This window comes from Strix uralensis, chromosome 14 (genome assembly GCF_047716275.1).
Source record: "Strix uralensis isolate ZFMK-TIS-50842 chromosome 14, bStrUra1, whole genome shotgun sequence".
NCBI classification, from domain to species: Eukaryota; Metazoa; Chordata; class Aves; order Strigiformes; family Strigidae; genus Strix; species Strix uralensis.
Genome location: NC_133985.1, coordinates 11,617,177 through 11,634,876, shown reverse-complemented (window position 1 = coordinate 11,634,876; position 17,700 = coordinate 11,617,177). Strand labels below are relative to the sequence as shown.

Below are 17,700 nucleotides of genomic sequence, written 5' to 3'. Positions count from 1 at the left end.
CAACCGCTCCCCACAGGTCTCGATGGTGAGGCCATCCTGCAAGGAACTCGTTGGAGCCAGGTTACCCAGTGTCTGAAAAACCGGACCAGAGTTGGAAATATGCCCGAGGTGACGCCCGTGGCATGAGCTGGCCAGGGTGGAGCAAGTGGACAGGGATGTTGCCCTGCTGTGCTGGCCATGATGGAGCGAGGACACCATCCAAGGGGGGAACGCTGCCCTGCTGGGACTCCTTCGACAGCTGCAGGAGCATGGTTTGTCCCCTGGCATGATCAGTCACAAGATGCTGATGGGAGAAAAGTGGTGGTGACATGCCTCAAGGGGTGATGACTTCACTAGCTGGAGAAGTAAAAGCTTCTGCCCAAGGATGGAGCTGGGGAACTCCTGACATCACTGCGATGCCAGCCCAAAGGTCGCCTGGCCAGGCATTTTCCTGCTTCAGGAAGCACCTGAGTGAGGACTGAAACCCTGCTGCCTCCTGCAAGGGAAGAAGGACAACATCTGTGTCCCCAGGGCCACAGCCAGGTAAAGCCCTCGCTGCCCAGCCCTGTGCAGGTCGCTCCCATGGCCATGTGTCTCTCTCTAAGCCCACATGGCATGGGCCAGCCTGGGGACTGCTCTCATGGCGTGGCTTTACCCCAGTCACCCACCCAGCCAGGGGACATCACTGTGTGTTGGCTTCTCCCCCGAAGACCTGCCTGGGTGGTAGCGCTTCTGCCTCTTCCCATCCCTGTCTCCTTTTGCCATGTTGGTGTTGTGCTTAGCCATCTGCAACCGCTCCTGCATGTTGCAGCATCCCTCCAGTGCAGGGACAAGGGAGGGCAGTTTCATGCTCCTGGCTCAGGGCCCCCAGCACCCAGCCTCTCTGCGGGCAGGATGGGATGCAGGCAGGGAGGCAGCAGGGAGGGCTGGCCTTCCCGGCACCAGCACTGGGTGGGAGCCAGTGGGGCAGATGCATGTGGACCCTCATGCTGCCCTGCCCAGGCCACATCAGCACCACACCTCAGCTGGGGGGGCTGGCTTGCACCCCCAGAAATGGACCCAGAGGGAAGGGCTGCACCAGAGAGCTCATCCTGGCTGGTGGGGAGGTTTGGCTCTAAACACAGACGCTGCCTGTGACCTGTGTGAGTCACTGAAAAACTCAGAGTCCTTTTTACTGTGACATTTTTTGGACACTGTGGGTCAGCGTGGAAAAACCCAGGTGCCACTGTCCCCTCCCTGCAGCCAGGCCACGGGCAAGCTCCCAGCTGGCTGCAGATCAGCGTCTCTTCTCAATAGCTTGTTTATAAGGGTACAAACACCTCACGAGCAAAGAAACAACTTCATGACAAATAGCCACTAGTCCCCAATGGCCCAATCTGTGCGACCACTTTCTCAGTTATATATTTTCATTTCTGTTTGCCCCGAACACTCCTCTGTGGTTGAGCAGCTGGGAGGCAATGGCAGAGCAGAGGGGCACGCGGCTGGGGACGTGCCTGCCAGCGGGGTAACGCGGGGGAAAGCCTGGCATCCATGGATGGGCTGGGGGTCACCAGGGCACCAGCCGGGCTGCCCTCGCTCCTGCGAGGCGGCAACACACTGGGGCCGTAGCAAGGCCATAAAAAGGCACGGAGGACTTGTCCCTGTTTATTTATGGCAGGAGCCGGCGCGTCCCCAGCTCTGCAGCCGGAGCCGCTGCCCGGCACAGGGCGCCAGGGCTGCCGGGCCGCTGCCTGCGCTGCCCCACGGTCTGAGGACGGGCAAGGGGAACGGGGGGGGGGGCTGCGGCTGCGATGCCGGGGGCTAACACAGGCGCAGGTGCTGCGCTTGGGGACCAGCGGCTTTTGCAGATGACAGCTTCCCCCCACCGCCCGCCCCGCCGCTGCAGGAGTCCCCCGGCTCGCTTTCCCCAGCTCCCCAACACCCGCTGCCCCCCGCCTGCCCCCTCCCTGGCTCCCCGCCCCCCCGCTAAGGCCGGGCTTGCGCAGGGCGGCGCGGCCGCCGCCTCCCGCGGCCCAGCCCGCGGCGAGTGGGATGGCGGGGGCCGGGCTGCGCGGCGGCAGGCGCCGGACTGCGCATTCCTCGGGCCGCGGGCTCGCCCTCGCCGGCCGTGCCGCCCCGGCCGCGGCGCAGCGGGTTTATCATTAACCTGCCGCGGGCAGCGGGAGAGCGGCCGCAGCCGGGCGCAGCTCCCCGCAGCCAGCCCCTGCCTCCGCCGCAGGTAAGAGCCGGGGAGGGGCGGCGGGGGGGGGGGGGGGGGGTGCAGCGGGTTTTGGGGGCGCAGAGGTGACGCCGGGGCCGGAGCAGCGTGGGGAGCAGGGGACGGGGGGTGCCGCAGCCCCTCCCGCGGGGCGCGGGGGGGGGCTGCGGGCTTGCGGCCGGCACGGCCCAGCTATCCCTGAAGCGCTGGCTGGGGCCGCTGCCCGGCCCCCGCTGTGCGGAGAGGGATGCTCGGAGCCACCGAGGCAGCGGTGACGGCTCGAGGGCAGGCAGCTGCCTGGGAGGAGAGCTGGGGAATGAAACCTGCTCCTGCTCTCTCCGCCTGGTCCAGCGCTGCCCAGAAATGCTTGGTTTTGGTCTTGTAAAATTCCCGTGTTCTTCTGATGTTACAGGCCAGGGTGGGGAGGGGGGGGATAGAGGCTTCCCCATCTCGGGGGCAACCTCCCAAAGCAGCTGCATGCTCCAGTGGATACTGACGCAGGGACCAGTGACACCCCAATGCCTGCATGCCCCCGAGCTGCAGGGCATCTCTCCGGGGCTCAGGGAGTGTCTCAGATCAGGGCTTTCCACCTGCCTCCACTGCAGCCCTTCCTCTGAGCAAGGATTTTGCTGTCACCCCCAGGCAGAGGATGCTGGGCTTATCCCACGGTCCTTGATGGGCATCCTTCTGCCTGGACACCCCTGTGGCACCCAAAGGGGCACAGGGAAGTGTCTCCTGCTCCCCATGCCCCCTGGCAGCCAATGCCATGCCACAGGCAGGGGCAGCAGCCAAATCCACAGAGGGCAGGGGTGACAGCTGGCAGGGTAACATGCCCCTGTAAGGCAGATGGAGGTCCCATACCTTCTCACACGTGTTTGCTTGCTGTGCCAAGCCCTGCTCCCCTCCAGTGCAGCAGTGGGCATGTGCCAGGAGGGGACATTCACCCTGCCCGGTGCTTGCAATCACTTGTTAGCTGGATCCTCACCCAGCAGAGGCTCCGGCTGCCCTGCCAGCCCCTCTCCCTGCTCCCACCGCAGGCACCCAGGGCTGCAGCCACTGAAGTGGGCACCTGGCATGTCGCAGTCCGGCTGATGGTTGAGCACGGAGGTTGGCACTGGCTAGGCAGGTGGCAGAGGGCAGCAGAAGAGCCGCCCTCCCTGTGCTGCTGCTTGTGCTGTCTCGCTTTTATCCTGCCAAGCCACCTCTGCCCTCCCTTTGCTCTTCACCTCCTCCTCCGCCTCCACGGGCAGGTGGCCTGGCAGCATCCCTTCCCCAGCTGGGGTCTGGGTCTGGCAGAGTTGTGTGCTGGACTGGCGTGGGCTGTGCTGTGTCTCTTTCTCAAGGCCTCCTGCCTGAGACCAAGCACTATCTGTGATGCTTTGGGAGCTGCTCCATCCTCCTTGGTATCAGTTAGAGCAGAGGATGTTCCCTGAGAAGCAAATGGCATGAATCAGCTCCAATGTTTCACACTCTCTGCAGGCAGAGAGGAGAGGGGAACGGACTGTGCTGGGCAGGGCATGGGCATTACGCACCAGGAGCTGCAAGTGTCTCTGGCAGAGGTGCCCGTGGCTTTGCCCACTTCTCCTCCCATCCCCGTCACTTTTAAACCAGCTCTCCCTGTCACAGAAATGTCTCTTGTTCAAGCACTGCAAAAACACTCTTTGTACTTTGAATAGGACTCTTGAACACGAGGCAATGTGCCAGGCACCAACAGCCAAGGCAGGGAGGGAACAGCTAGCCCTGGCAGCAAGGAGCAGGAGTGGAGGTGGCAAACCCTGCTCTGCCCTCGAGGACCAGCCCCTGTGCAGTCTCAGTGCTGGGTGAGTGCTGCCAGGCCCCTGTCTGCAGCTGGGGCTCCCCTTGCCTGTGCCCTGGCCCTGCACGTGGTCGCTGGAGTTTGGGCACGTGTGTGTGGCAAGTCCCTGCCTGCCACACGTGGGTGTCTGCCAGCCGGCTCCTGGCTTCCAGCGCTTTATGGTTTTATGGTTTTGGAGTGTCACCCACATCGTGCTTCTAAATGCAGATGGCTTGAGTGTCCCCAGGGACATGCTGTGGGGCACCCACAGCACAGGGGAGGGAGCACAGGCACTGAGCTGGGTTGGGCATTGAAGCAGTGGGCCCAGAGCTGCCCTTGTCACAGCCTGTCCCTAACCCCCTGCCACCCCCTGCAGAGTGTGCTGCCGAGATGGCGAGTGCCCAGGGGGCAGAGGACAGGCCCGATGCTGAGGACACAGCTGAGACCGAAGAGGCCATCTACGAGGAGGTGATGCCCTGCAGCAGGATGGAGCTGAGCCAGCGGCTGGCTGTGGAGGAGCTCATCACCACTGAGGCCAGCTATGTCCACAACATCCAGCTCTGCGTGTCGGACATCAGGGCACACCTCCAGAAGAAGCAGGTGAGTCGGGGTATGTCCCCCCGCCCAGGGGCTGGGGACTGCAGGGTGAATCTGTCGAGAGCTGTGAGATGCCCAGATCACTGCAGGGACGTCATCATGGGTTCACCTTCCACCTTCCTGGGCTCCCCCCCAATCAGCCAAGGTCTTGGGTTGGGTGGACATTGGGTCTGACCCAGTGTAGCCATCTTACAGTTTTAACCCTGCATCTGTAACATGGAAGGGCCTCATTGCCCCACTTGGGAGCACAGCCAGGTCTCAGCATCCCCGATGCCTCCTGAAACAGAGCATCGCTCCAGCTCCTTGGGTGTCATGTGGGGCAGCTGGAAGGATGCAAGTGCTTGGGAGGGCAAGTGCCTCCAGAACACACAGTCCACCTCTGTCTGATGTATTTGGCTTACCCTGGGGCATCTTTGTTCCCTTCAGCTGCCTGATCTTGACCTGGAGGGACTCTTCTCTAACACTGACGACATCCTCCATGTCTCCATACGGTTTCTGAAGGGTCTTGAGGCCACGGCTACCCAGGAGCACGACCAGCTGCTCTGCATCAGTAAGTGGTGCAGTGCCAAGAGCTGACCTGCACCCACCCATGCCTTTGCTGGTGCTGGCAGTGCCGCTGCCCGGTGCCGTGCCCGGGTGCAGCCCCCAGCCTACCCGCCCTGACACCTCCTGCCCCTCCCTTGGCTCCGGGAAGTGCTGCTGCCTGCACACCACCATCCACAGGCAGCCACCCACACTCACACCACAGGGGCAAGGCAGACCTGTCCAGCCTGCAGAAAGTGAAGGGGTGGGCAACATCAGGCCCAGCTTAGCAGAGGTGCCCGGAGTGCAGAGCACTGCCCCAGCACGTTTGGCTGGCACTGCTCTGCTGCCTTCACCCTTCCAGCAGGCTGGGGAGAAACCTCTGCCTTTCTCTGAGGCCATAGGAAAGGACCATCCTTTCCAGCCTCACTCTCCTTCCCCAGGCACCCTCTTCCAGGAGTTCAAGGAGGAGATGGAGACCGTCTACAAGATCTACTGTGCCAGCTACGAGCATGCGCTTCTGCTGGTGGAGAGCTACCGTAAGGACCCCAGGCTGCAGGAGGAGATCTTGGAGACTCTGAATGCGACAGTGTAGGTACCTGCTGCTGAGGCCACCACTCCCTTTCCCTGTTTTACCTACTGGTCTTGCCCTTCTCATTTCCGGGCAAGTCACCAGGCTGAGTGTAATATCACGGCCATCATCTTTGTGGCATTGCCTGGTGTAGTCCATGGCAGCCTGTCCTGCATCCTTGGGGTCACTTGCCAAAGGGCCACTGCAGGTTTGGTGATCTTTTATGGTGGACCCCAAAACAAGGGATGGGGTGCACCCACAGCTCCTGCCTGCTCCACAGCCTGAGGCTGTGCCCATGGAGGGCACATACTTATTTTCCAGCTTGACCAGAGAGACAGGCTGGTCCTGGGGGACCTGCCAAACCCCTCCTGAACTATCGGGGGGGTCACAAACACTGTTGGGGCCAGAAGAAGCAGGATTGGCAGCAAAGGAGCTGCTGGGATTTGCTGCTCTCTGTTTCAGGGTACAGGTGATGTGACTCCCAAATGAGCAATGCCTTCTGTGCAGAGGAGTCCTGCCTGCAGTCTGCCTGCACTTTGCCCTCTCCCTCCCTCCCCATTGCCCCCGGAGCAAGCGCTGATCCCGTGCCTCCTAGCTAGACAAGTGCAGCACTGTTCAGGGAGGCAGGGTGCCCGCTCGGGGCTGGCACTGCCTTCGTGGCTGGCAGGGATAGCGTCCCCCTGCCAGCACTCCTGGGGGGTGGCCCTGCAGCTGGCGGGGAGTAGGGGTTCACAGCCAGAAACCCCTCACAGCTGCTGGGCACAGCTTCCCTGTGGGTCCATGGCAGCAAAGCTCCCCTGCAGCTAGAGAGGTGATGCTTTCTCCCCAGAATGCTCGAAGAGAAGCTGGGAGGAGTGGCAGGGCAGGAGGGCAGCCCTCCACACCGACCTCGAGTGATTCTGCTCTCCATCAGGCCTCACACAGGCGCGTCAGACCTCAGCTTCTTCCTGGTGATGCCAGTGCAGAGGGTCACCAAATACCCGCTGCTGCTGGGGAAGATCCTGGAGAACACCCCTGCCAGCGCCAGCGCCTACCCGGCCCTGCAGGCAGCTGTCCGTGCCATGGCCCAGGTCAACGCCAACATCAACGAGTACAAACGGCGCAGAGAAGTAGGTGAGCGGGCAGGGGGCACGGTGCAGGCAAGGGGCACGGCGTCTGGGAAGCCCCAGCCCAACCCTGGTTGTCTCCTCTTGGTGTTGCACTAATTCCCACTTAAATCAGTTCAAAGCTCTCCTGCCCTCTGCCCATCCTGCCTGGTGGAGCCACAGACTCGTGCAGGCAGCTCCTGGCACTGCTCTGGTCCTGCAGATGCCACTCTGGGCAAGACCTGAAGGCTGCAGGAGCAGGGTGGCAAGAGGGGGCTGAGCACAAAACCAGTCTGTCTGCATTCCTGGAGCTGGGGAATAGGGAGGAACAGTTCTGCCCTTGGGATAGGAGAAATCAGGCTCCCCACAAATGGGAGCTTACTCTTCTTTTTGGTTTTCATAGTACTTTCCCCTGGGGCTGCCCTTCTTTGATGTGGGTTGTGCTTATCCTGTTGATCGTGACTTGTCAGCTCCGGAGCTGGTGCTGCTCACTCGCATTGCCCACTCAGGCTGCTGAGGATGCTGCCCTGAAGTTTCCTCTTCTGATCTTTTTTCCTCCCACCTTGTGTGCCCCCACTCGAGGCAGCAACCAAATACAACAAGGCCGAGCACCTGACGCTGCGGGACCGCTTCGCACGCCTCAACACGCACTCCATCGCCAAGAAGACCACGCGGCTGAGCCGGCTCTTCATGCACGAGGCCGGCATTGTGCCCAAGGTGGGCAGCCCGCACCCCACCGCCTGCCGACCCACTGCCTCTCCTTGGGTCGTTTCTGGGGCTTTCTGCTGCCTCCCGAGACACCTCTCTAGCAGGACGGGGAGAGCGGAGCCGAGGTGGCATGGCCAATGCTGACACCCAGTGGTGGCCCATGCTGTCACATGAGCCACAGTCCCATTTTCGAGCAGCCTAAGGGTGGCTCCTGGTCCTCAGTTCCAGCAGGGTAGGAGGGATGCAGGTACACACCTTGCTCCCAGCCTCAGAGTGCTGCAGGGCCCCCAAAGGACCGACAGGATCCTCAGGCACCCCAGCAAAAGGAAGGACACCCTGGTGTTCCCCAGCACCACAACCACACTGAAAGTCCTGTTTCGGCATGCATCCCAGGCACCCTAGATCTTGGCCCTTTTCAGATTCCTGGGGCCTCTCAGGGTCTCTCCTGCCTGTCCCCAGCACTGTGAGCTTCAGGCAGGTGACTGGCTGCTTTTTGTATTAGCACCCAGCCAGGGGCATCAGCGCTGCCTGAGGCATTGCCTGGCCTGCCCGTGCTGGGGATAAGCTGCCCCTTGCCTTGCAGATGGAGGACAGGGTGTACGACGACCTGGAGGAGAAGTTCCAGTGCGTGGTATCCAGCGTGGCTATGCTGAAGGAGAATGTGGCATCCTACCTGGGCCACTTGGAGGTAAAACCCTGATAACTTGCAGGGGGTTGGGCCCATCCAGGCCTCAGGATCTGTTTCTTGGGGTTGCAGAATACTTTCAAGCCCTATGGAAACCAGTGTCAGTTGGAGATGTTCAGTGACTTGCATCTCTCAGCTGAAGATATTGTGCCGGGGGCTTTGCACAACACCCAAGGGTCATTCAGGTCCAGCAGAGCTTAAAACAAAGTCAAGGCTTCATTGACACAGTCTGAGCTGGGTGACATTTGAGAGTAATCAGTCCTTAAAATGATCATTATTTCAAGGCACTAAATAGCCAAGAAGGCTAAGTGTTGTTCAGTCTGGGAATTCTTGCGTAAACAGATGTAAGGCAGAAGTGTTCCCAAATCAGGAAGACAACAAACTTCCCTTCTGAGAAGTAGCTGCGGTGATTTTCTCATGGAAATTCCTTGGGGCATCTGAGGGAAATGAAAGTATGAGCAATGGCAGAACTTGAAATCTCCAGACACTGTGTTATCAGGAAAGCCTCAGGAAATGGCAGAGGGTTCAGAAAGCAGCAATTCAAGGGCTGGAAAGACTTTGTCATGAAAATATTGACAAGGGCTCCCCATACAGGATTGGGAAGGAGGAAAAGAGGACAGAAAGTCTCTCTGTAGCCCAAAGAGTGGGTAAAATGGGATTAGAATAGAAAACATGAGGATGGCAATCTGTATGACAGTGAGGTGTGACATTAGTTAGGGGGACAGGGTACAACCGTTCCTTGGGACATCAAGTGCTCCTGGGGACCTGCCTGGCACTGCCCCTCAGTGAGCTGCATCTCTGCAGGCCAGCTTCTTGGCTTCAGCCAGGACAGCAAGTGTCTGCAGACAGGCTGGACAGCCTAGATAATACGCTGTGGTTAGGAGTCATGTTGGGGCTTGGATGCAGTTTCAGAGGAGGTGTTGGTGGGGGAAGGTGGGGCTGCATGCATGCCCCATCTCTCACGCTCTGAAAGTTTCTCAAAGGCATCCTGAGGAGCCGATGAAGACATGTTCTCATAGGGCAGAGACAGCCTGGCCTCTCTTTGTGCTGGCTGGAAGTTCCCTCCTGTGCATCTGTCTGTACCGGTGCCCCCACCCCAAGGAGAGGCAAATCTTGGTGCATACAAGATCATCGCAGCCACCGCTGCTTGTGTAAGAGCCCCTGTAGGGTTGAGGAAGAGCACACAGGTCTCAGAGCTGCTGCCTTCTGCTCAAAGGGTCACAGAATCACAGAGAAGACCTTGAAGATCATCTAGTCCAACCATTAACCTAACACTGACCGTTCTCAGTCAGGGTCAGTCCCTTTCACGTTTTATATTTCTGTCTCCAGTCCCTCCCGTGGCAAGGAGGGCTACAAAGCAAGGGTCTCCTGAATGTGACCACGGGCAAAAAGACAGGATTAAGGACCAAGATCAGGGCACTCTGAGAGGCCCATGGCAGCCATGGTTGATGAGAACCAAACAAACTGCTCCAGGACTGACTGCAGAAGCAGTACTCCAAGGGGCAGCGAAACCCAGGAGGAGCAGGCCAGGCTTTCCTTGGCACCAGCAGCAGGCTGGGGCTCTGGGAGCTCAGTGGTCCCTTCTCAGGGTCTAGAGGTGGTGGGTCTGCCTCTAGGCAGGAAAGAGGCTGCTGCACACAGTTAACATTAGAGCAAAGTCTCTCAAAGCAGAAGATCTCCAGCCAAACCTTCCCTAGCTGCTTTCCTTTCCCACTAGTCTTACTCTCCATGGAGAAGCAGGGGGAAGATTTTGTACACAAAACAAGAAACTCCACGGAGCTGCTGGAGCAACAAACCCAAGTGTCAAAGCACCAGGCAACATCAAGCTGGGGCAGCCTTGGCTGCTTTTTCAAGCCAGTGCATGACCCCTGCTCATGGGGAGAGGTTTGTGAACACCTAAATGAGCTCCCTGGCTTGCAAGAGTAGCCCAGAGCATCAGCCCCCCTGGGCTGCTAGCACAGAGCACTCAGGCTGGGACATTGGCATGCCTTTGGGAACAGACGGGTCAGCTAGCATTGGGCAGCTTCTGCAGATCGAGTCTGATGGCTTTCTCCCTTTCAGGCATTCCTGTTGCCCACCCCACACAAGTGTGAGCTGCAGATCGATGAGGGACCTGCCCAGCAGTACCGCCGCTTTGCAGAATACCTCCATTGCACTGTTTTCCCAGAGTTTGTGAGTGCTCCTTCCTTGTATACCTCCTTCAGGGTTGCAGCCAAGCATTGCTCTCACACCTTCTGCCAGGGTTCAGCAGGGGCTGGCTCCAGGGCAGGGCAGCCAAGAGCCGAGGGGAACCCCAAAGCAGGCAATGTCCTCACCAACAGGCACAGCCCCTGGGGCCTCAACATGAAGGGGCAGGTAACAGGGGCTATCAGCAATCCCAGGCACATGAAGTGAAGAACCAGCTCCAGGGTCTATCCAGGAAACAAAAGGAGACAGCACCAGACACGTGGCTACAGCACAGCTCTAATCTGGGGCTGGAGGCAGACTGCAGTGTCTGTCTGAAAGGCCCATCCAGGAGCTGAGGTACCGACAGCAGAGGTTCAGCATCCACCCAGGAGACGGAGGCAGAAGCCAGCTCACCCACAGCAAAACTTAGGTAGCAGCTGAAGGCCCTTAAATGGGCTGTGGGCAGGGGTGTGGGTGGATGCCCCAGGTGAGGCTGGTCTGGGCCATTAAAGACTATTTGTGCCTTCAGGGCCCTGACATGTTCATGGCCAGCCATGCAGGTAGGGCTGCAGCCGAGCACAGGATGGTGGGAAACCAGGCATAATGTTTGACTCACACAAGGTGTTTGCCACCAAACCTCAGCCCAACCTACCCACGCCTTGTGGGTATCCGTATTTGCCTTTGGGAGCACCAGGAGTCCCCCACCACCCCTGTTGGTGGCTCCGTCCACCACCCCTGTTGGTGGCTGCCACCATGAATGCAGTCAGGGAGGTTTTCTGAGAAATGAAGAGTGTGGCAGGGCAGCCTGAACCCCACCCCTGGATGCCAGCATCCCCAGGGAGCACCAGCACGGGGAGGGAGGGTAGCTACATGGGATAACCACACAGACCCTGGGCTGAGGGCCTCCATCAAACCAGGACACTATGACCTGCATGGGACACTCACTGCAGCATCCGTCTTGGCCCACGGGACCTTGCGTGTGAGGGCCCTACCCGATCATTTTCATGGAGCACAAGTTTTGAACCATGGCATGCATGACTGCCCTCTACCAAGGGTTTGCTTTGGCTGGCAACCTGTGTGCCTTCGAGGAAGGATGCCTCAGATGCTCTCCGCTCCATACAAGCCCTTCAACGCATCCCCGAGCCTTTTCTCCTGTGTAAGACAGTGCCCTCTGCAGATAGCTGGGCCTGTCTGGGGGGTTCATGTGGAGACTTGGGTTCTCTCGCCCCACAGAAACAACGGCTGGACAGGCTGGTCTGCCAGCCCCTCTGCAGCCTCTCAGACATGCTGGTGGGGCCACAACAGCTGGTCAAGAAGCGACTGGACAAGCTGCTGGACTATGAGGAGATCCAGGAGCGGAAGAGTGAGATGGGCAGCGTGACATACGACGAGGAGGCAGCCATGAACACCTACCTTGCCATCAATGCCTTGCTTGTGGCTGAGCTCCCGCGGTTCAACCAGGCGGCTCTGCAGCTCCTGGGGCAGATAGTGTGCTCCCTCAGCACCCTGCAGCAGGACTTGGCTGCCCAGGTCCTGCACCAGGCAGAAAAGGAGTTAGAGCAGGTGAGAGTGAACCCTTGGCATGTGTGCCCAAACCAGTGCACATGCTGAGCCAGACCTGCCTTCTTCAGGCTTGAGGCATCACTTGGATGGCAGGGCACTGAAGGTTTGCTGTAGCCCAAGCCTGCCCTTGCAGACACACAGCTCCCTGTCTAGCATTTGTAAGTGATCTCTCCTCCCTTTTGACTGGAGGAAGGCAAATTGTCTCTTCACTGCCAGGAACTGTCCTGCTCTCTCTTTGAGGACACCACTAGTAATTTATTGATGTGCTGTCTGAGAGATCAGTGTTAACTCTGAGCTGCTGAGAGCTCTGTGCTGAGAAGGCAAGGGGGAGAAGGACAACTCCTGGCCTGAGGAATGAGCATCCCTTGAACCTCCAGCCCCTGGGAGATATCTCCCAGGACTCCTCACTGCACAGCTCTTTCTGAACCTGACATTTGCCAACGTGGTGGGTCAGGCCAGTCCAGAGCCCTGGGTTAGAGCATGGCCCTGGCCTGATATATGACCAAGGTGAGAACAAGATGCAGCTACAGGGAGATATCCTCTCAGGCACTGCTCGTGAGGGTGGATTCCTCTTGCTTAGTCTGGGATGCTTATGCTGCAGACATCTACTCTGGAGCTACATCCACCTGTGTCCCTTTTTAGTCAGGTGGGATGGACTGTGGGCTTGGGGCAGGACAGCAGGACCCAGGGACTGCTGCGGTGGGCTGGGTACAGCCCAAGAGCCCCACGTGACTGCCCTGCCCCGAGCAGGTGGCTCAAAGCTAGAGAGCAGCAGCTCTCCTTGCCAAAGGGAACCACATCCTAGATGCAAGGTGTGTCTCTAGTAACAAGGTTGTTCTTTTGCTTTCTCACCTCTTCTCTTCCTGCTCCTTTTCTTTTGACCCTACCCACAGCTCTTCCCCTCTCCAGGGCTCGCTCTGATCTCTGGGTCTGTCTTCACAGATGCCCCATGGCCGCATGCCTCTGCCCAGTTTCTGGAAGATGGTGGAAGACACCTTGCAGCAGTCTGGTGCTCAGCTCCGTACCTTCTGCCAGACATTTGAGACGGTCACACCAAGCCCTGTGACACAGGTAGGAGCTGGGAAGGGGGTGTGTCAGGGCAGCTGGATGAAGAGGTAGGACTGTGGCTTCCCAGTGCAGCACATCTCCTTGGGGGGGAGGTTGACTCAGAAAGTGCCACAGGACATTGCCACAGCCACAGTATTTCCCCCAAGCCCCTGGCAGCAGCTGGCTGGGAATAACCAGAGATGAAACAGTCTCAGCTCTTCTGGTTCTGGACACTTGTCTCCAAACCAGGAGGTAGAGCAGAGAGCGTGAAGGAGTTTCTCCTCTAACCTGTCACTGGGATGTGATCCTGCAGAAAGGAGGGCACATGTACATGGAGGGCCTCAGTCTCTTGCCTGTCTCATCAAGTGCTCCTGTGTCTCTTGCTCCCCAGCAGCCTCTGAACCCTGCTGAGGAGCGGAAGGTTCTTTCCCTTGTGAGCAAGCACGGCCCAGACAAACTTTACCAAGTGACAAGCAACATCAGTGGCAGCAAAGACTTGGACCTGACCTTGCAAAGGGGACAGATTGTAGCTCTGCTGCAAAGTGTGGACACTAAGGGAAACACGAGCAGATGGCTGGTGGATGCTGGAGGTACTGTGAGTGCTATGGGCAGCCTCTCCCCGCCTCGGCACCAGGGTCAGAAACCAAACCCGAACCACTTCCTCATCTTGGATGAAACAGCGGGCCATTGCCTCCCGGGTCCTCCCTTCCGGGGTTTGCTCAGCCCAAACCCACCTCTGCATTGCCAGCTGCACCCGTAGCCATTAGCTGTAAAGTTCAGGTTTCCCCATGAGGGAGCACTCGTGGCTCATCATGGCTGGGAAAGGAGAACTGTTCACACAGAAACATCTTGAAACCCCTTTTCAGGGGGGTTGCTCCTGGATATCCCCTAGTGATGGACTAGTTTGAACAGGGCTGCTGTGCCGTGACAGGCAACAGCCAAGCTGTCATTCCTCTCTCCTCCAACCAGTCCTACATGTGCCGGGCAGTGGGGCCCCATGACCTGTGTGTGTGCGTGTCCTCCAGGTCCCCGAGGGTTTGTGCCTGCTGGAAAACTCCAGCCCTATTGCCTGGTACAAAGCCAGCAGCCTGGGATGCAGATGCCAGCCCTGGAGAGCAGCACAGAGAGAAGGCGGCATTCATATGCGTCACCTGAAGCTCCCAGGCCCCAGGTGGCCACCTTCACCCCAGCTTTCCAGGTGAGAGTGGAGGACACCCCCCACGGCCATTCCTAGCAACCCCACCAGCTCCACGTTAGTCGCTGTGTGCAGCGTGTGGGTGGGAAGGACCTGCTTTTCCAGCACACATGTGGTCATACATGTGCAGGCACGTGCCTAGCAGGGGAGCGTCAGAGCCCCTGGCTGAGTGCCCCACGAGGCTGATGTCTGCCTTGCTGGGACCTGGGGTGGACAGAGCAAGAGTGCTTGGTGGGGTCCCCAGTGTCCCTCCATCAATGGCAGTACTACGCTACCTTCTTGGAAACAACCTCCGTGTCCCCTCTAGGTCCTTCCCTGCCATGTATGTCCTTTCTCCCTTTGACTCTCACATCCAGCAAGGGTTTTCTTCCTCCTTCTGCCTTTCACAGGTGGTCGCCGGCTTCTCCTTCACAGCCAGGAGTCCGCAGGAGGTGAGCCTCCAGGCAGGGCAGCCCGTGGTAGTGCTGGAGCCACACGACAAGAAGGGGAGCAAGGAGTGGAGCCTGGTGGATGTGAATGGCCAGAGGGGCTACGTGCCCTCCAGCTACCTGGTGACTGTCCCTGTGCAGGAGCCCACGGGCTGGAGCTTGCCTGTGTGAGCATGGCCAGCCTGGCACCCAAGGGCACAGGCTTCATCAGATGAGAGCCGTCCGCTTGGCACCTGAGTACTCGGCACGGGAGATGCTGGAGGGGGGCAGCCATGGTGGCCCTGGGCCGGGAAGGCGGTGGGAGGCTGCTGGCAGAATATGGCCGAGAGTATGTGGGTGCAAGGGATGGCAACTGGGAGGCACGTTTTGATGGGTAGGTGTGAGGGTGCCGTGTCCCATATGTGTTTGCACAAAGGAAAGGAGCATGAGGGAGTGAGGGCAGGTGGCTGCAGTTTTCCAGGGATTTGCTGAAATCCATGTCAGTGGCAAAAGTGTCCCTAGTGTTGGTGAGACAGCGTTGTCCCCAGTTAGATCAGGACCAAGCTGCAAAGGCTGCAATGCTGCAGATGGGAGTCTTCAGCCTGGCACGGAGCGTCTGGTGCTCTTGGGAAGGGGCTCTCAGGGGAGTTGTTGGTTTGAGGGCAGAGACAGAGGCGGAGCAGCCCCGGAGACATGACTCCCCACTCTGCACCGGGGTGTCACGTCTGCCTGGGTGCCCACCTGATGTGCCATTGTGGTCCCTTCGGCAGCGCAGCCTTCATGTCCTGCTAAAGGGCACGACAATGCGCCCAGCCACACCGTCAGCGATGGGGGGGTGCCGGGCTGAGCACTGTGGCTAGGGTCCTCCCCAGCCCTCCTGGGCACCAAGCACCGCTCCTGGCCCCAGTTTCCCCCCGCAGCACAGTGGGGCTGATGCTACTGACCCATTTGAGAGGCGCTTTGAGCTCTGGTGACGAGAAGTGCTCTGTCCACCACCGATGCTATTTCGTGTGACTGTTATGCTGACATTATACTATATTACACTGTCTGTCTGCCCACCCTGTGCTGATGGGCTCGACCCCATGCATGGGGCCAGGCCGTGGGGCTGCGCAGTGCCCATGGCAGCCCGCCGCGGTGGCAGCACTGCCCAGCCTGCTTCCCAGTGTGTCTCGTCAAGGACACTGGGAGCACTGGTTTTGGGGTGCTGGCAGGCCAAGGAGGGATTTTGCTGCTGTCATGGAGTGTGTGTGTCCTTGGCCGGCACGGGGGCAGCCTGAGGCAGGAGGGCTGGTGGTGACTGTGTGAGCATGGCTGGGCCAGGGCAGCAGCTGGAGAAAAGCTGTGCAGCGTTTCCCTCCCCGCCAGCACTGCTCAGGGCGGGGACGAGGAGCACAGCTCCTGGGGCTCTGAGGACTCCCTGTCCCACTTGCTGACCCACGCGTTTCCAGCGGTTTGACGCATGCATGCTCTCTAGAAGCACAGGCCCCATGGAAGAGGTTTTTGGGACAACCAACCTGTGTTGGTTTGTCCCTGACCTAAGGCTTAGTCTGAGGATGAGACAGCGCTCCCTCCCACCACTGCCCAAGGCATCACAGCTCTGTGCCTCAGTTTCCCCATGGCTTGCTCTTATGGTGTGCTGTTACATGATGCTGATGGGGCTCAGGGCAGGAAGCCATGCCCATGACAGCACTGACATGTTGTCAGAGAGGAATTCAGGAGCTCCTGGCTGCAGCCCTCGGGGACTGGCACTGCGCTACCTCCACGGGAGAGCTCAGTCCACAGTGCCACTCTGCCCACCCCTCACCCACCGCGGGCAGTGGAGCGTGGAGGCACCCGCCGGTGCAGCAGCCTGGCGTCATCCCGGCTGCCCTGGGCACCTGCCGCTTCCCACATCAAAGGTGCGATGGCCCGGCTGGCGAGCGCTGGCACGCCGGCTCCTGCGCCCTGCCCGGCAGGGAGGCAGCACGCTCGGCCGCCCACGGGCTCCCCGCGGGATGTGCTTTGGCGGCACGGTGGCTGGGCGCGGGTTCCCGCAGTGCTGCCCTGTGGCTGCGGGCTGGGCGGGCGGGCAGAGGTGGCATGTCCTCACCCAAGCTTGCACCATGTGGGGAGGGACGGGGTGGGTGCCAGGCAGGTGGGGGCAGGCCCCAGACGCTGCTCTGCTTTCACTGTGCACCCCACACGTGGGTCCAGGTGCTTGGTTTGGGGCAGAGCTGCCTTGTGGGGCTCACCCTCCTTCGTACCTGAAGGGTCCTGGCGCTTTATCTGCGGGGAGGATGGGGTCGTGCTACCTCCGCCCAGGTGCCATTGAAAGCCCTGGGCAAATGGTCACCCAGCTAAACCTGGGTGGGGAGACATCACCAGAGCTAGGGACATTGCGTGGGGATGCTCCCAGCCTGGGGAAAGGCCCAGCCTCAGACAGGAAAGTGGCAGGCTGGGGGCACGAGGGCTGCTGCGCAGGGGCTCTGTTTCTGAGGCTTGGCTGCCCAGCCCCAGCCCTGCAGTGGCAGGGTTTACACCTCCAGCTCGCTGCTGATGGCTCCTCTGGATTTTTCCGTTGCTAATCAAATCACATCAGGTCGGATTTCCCTCCTGAGTCGCCTTCCTGCCAGCTCAGCGGGGCGCAGATGCAATCAGCCCTGCGCCAGCACAGGCGATGGCAGGAGTCAGCAGCTCAGGCAGGTCCCGCTCCACAGCGCATGGGTGCCCGGGACCCTTCAGAGGGTGAAAGGTGACAGCAGGACAAGGAGAGCAAGAATCTGCTGCTGCCTGTGACCTGATCTGCCTGCTGGAAGGAGACCTGGGGTGGACAGGACTTGATAGGTAGCTTATAAAACCGGTTGGGCTTTCTCTGTCCCACTCATCAGGACTCTGGATTTCACGTGCTCTGAAACAACAGCTCCCCTTTCCCTCCAGCCACTGCCGGTGCTGCCTGCGTGTCAGTGCTGGCCAGAAGGAGCTCATTGCCCTGCCTGCAGCTGGCACGGGGAACACAGGCTGTTGCGAGGTGTCCTAGACCCCTGCTGCTTCTCCTGGGTCCCTGCTCTACCCATCAAATGTCCATCTACCAGCACTTGCCAGGGCTGACCGGCATGAAAAGCAAGGTGGAAACAGCCTGTGCACATTCCACCAGGAGATGTACATGAGCCACATGCCAGTGCTCTGCAGGAGGTGGCAGCACAC

General features: G+C 59.6%; 1 protein-coding gene across 3 annotated transcripts; it reads left to right on the top strand.

Moving 5' to 3' along the window:
* The first annotated feature begins 1,986 nt into the window (after positions 1-1,986).
* Positions 1,987-15,565, top strand: ARHGEF37 (Rho guanine nucleotide exchange factor 37). 3 transcript variants are annotated; one of them, XM_074883745.1, is made up of 14 exons: positions 1,987-2,197; positions 3,853-3,996; positions 4,348-4,571; positions 4,995-5,118; positions 5,534-5,681; positions 6,575-6,774; positions 7,333-7,463; positions 8,038-8,142; positions 10,201-10,311; positions 11,539-11,868; positions 12,811-12,939; positions 13,310-13,505; positions 13,941-14,113; positions 14,500-15,565. In XM_074883745.1, exons 3-14 carry the CDS (start codon positions 4,362-4,364, stop codon positions 14,707-14,709), a joined length of 2,067 nt encoding a protein of 688 aa, XP_074739846.1. In that variant the 5' UTR covers positions 1,987-2,197; positions 3,853-3,996; positions 4,348-4,361; the 3' UTR covers positions 14,710-15,565. The 3 variants fall into 3 exon arrangements, with proteins under 3 accessions (XP_074739846.1, XP_074739844.1, XP_074739845.1); XM_074883743.1 differs by having other exon boundaries at positions 13,307-13,505; XM_074883744.1 differs by lacking the exon at positions 3,853-3,996 and having other exon boundaries at positions 13,307-13,505.
* Positions 15,566-17,700: the final 2,135 nt, after the last annotated feature.

Coding starts and splice junctions, on each gene's coding strand:
- ARHGEF37 (XM_074883744.1), top strand. CDS start 4,362: ATGGCGAGTGCCCAGGGGGCAGAGGACAGGCCCGATGCTGAGGACACA. Junction 11,869..12,810: donor CAGAAAAGGAGTTAGAGCAG/GTGAGAGTGAAC, acceptor CTGTCTTCACAG/ATGCCCCATGGCCGCATGCC. Junction 14,114..14,499: donor CCTTCACCCCAGCTTTCCAG/GTGAGAGTGGAG, acceptor TGCCTTTCACAG/GTGGTCGCCGGCTTCTCCTT.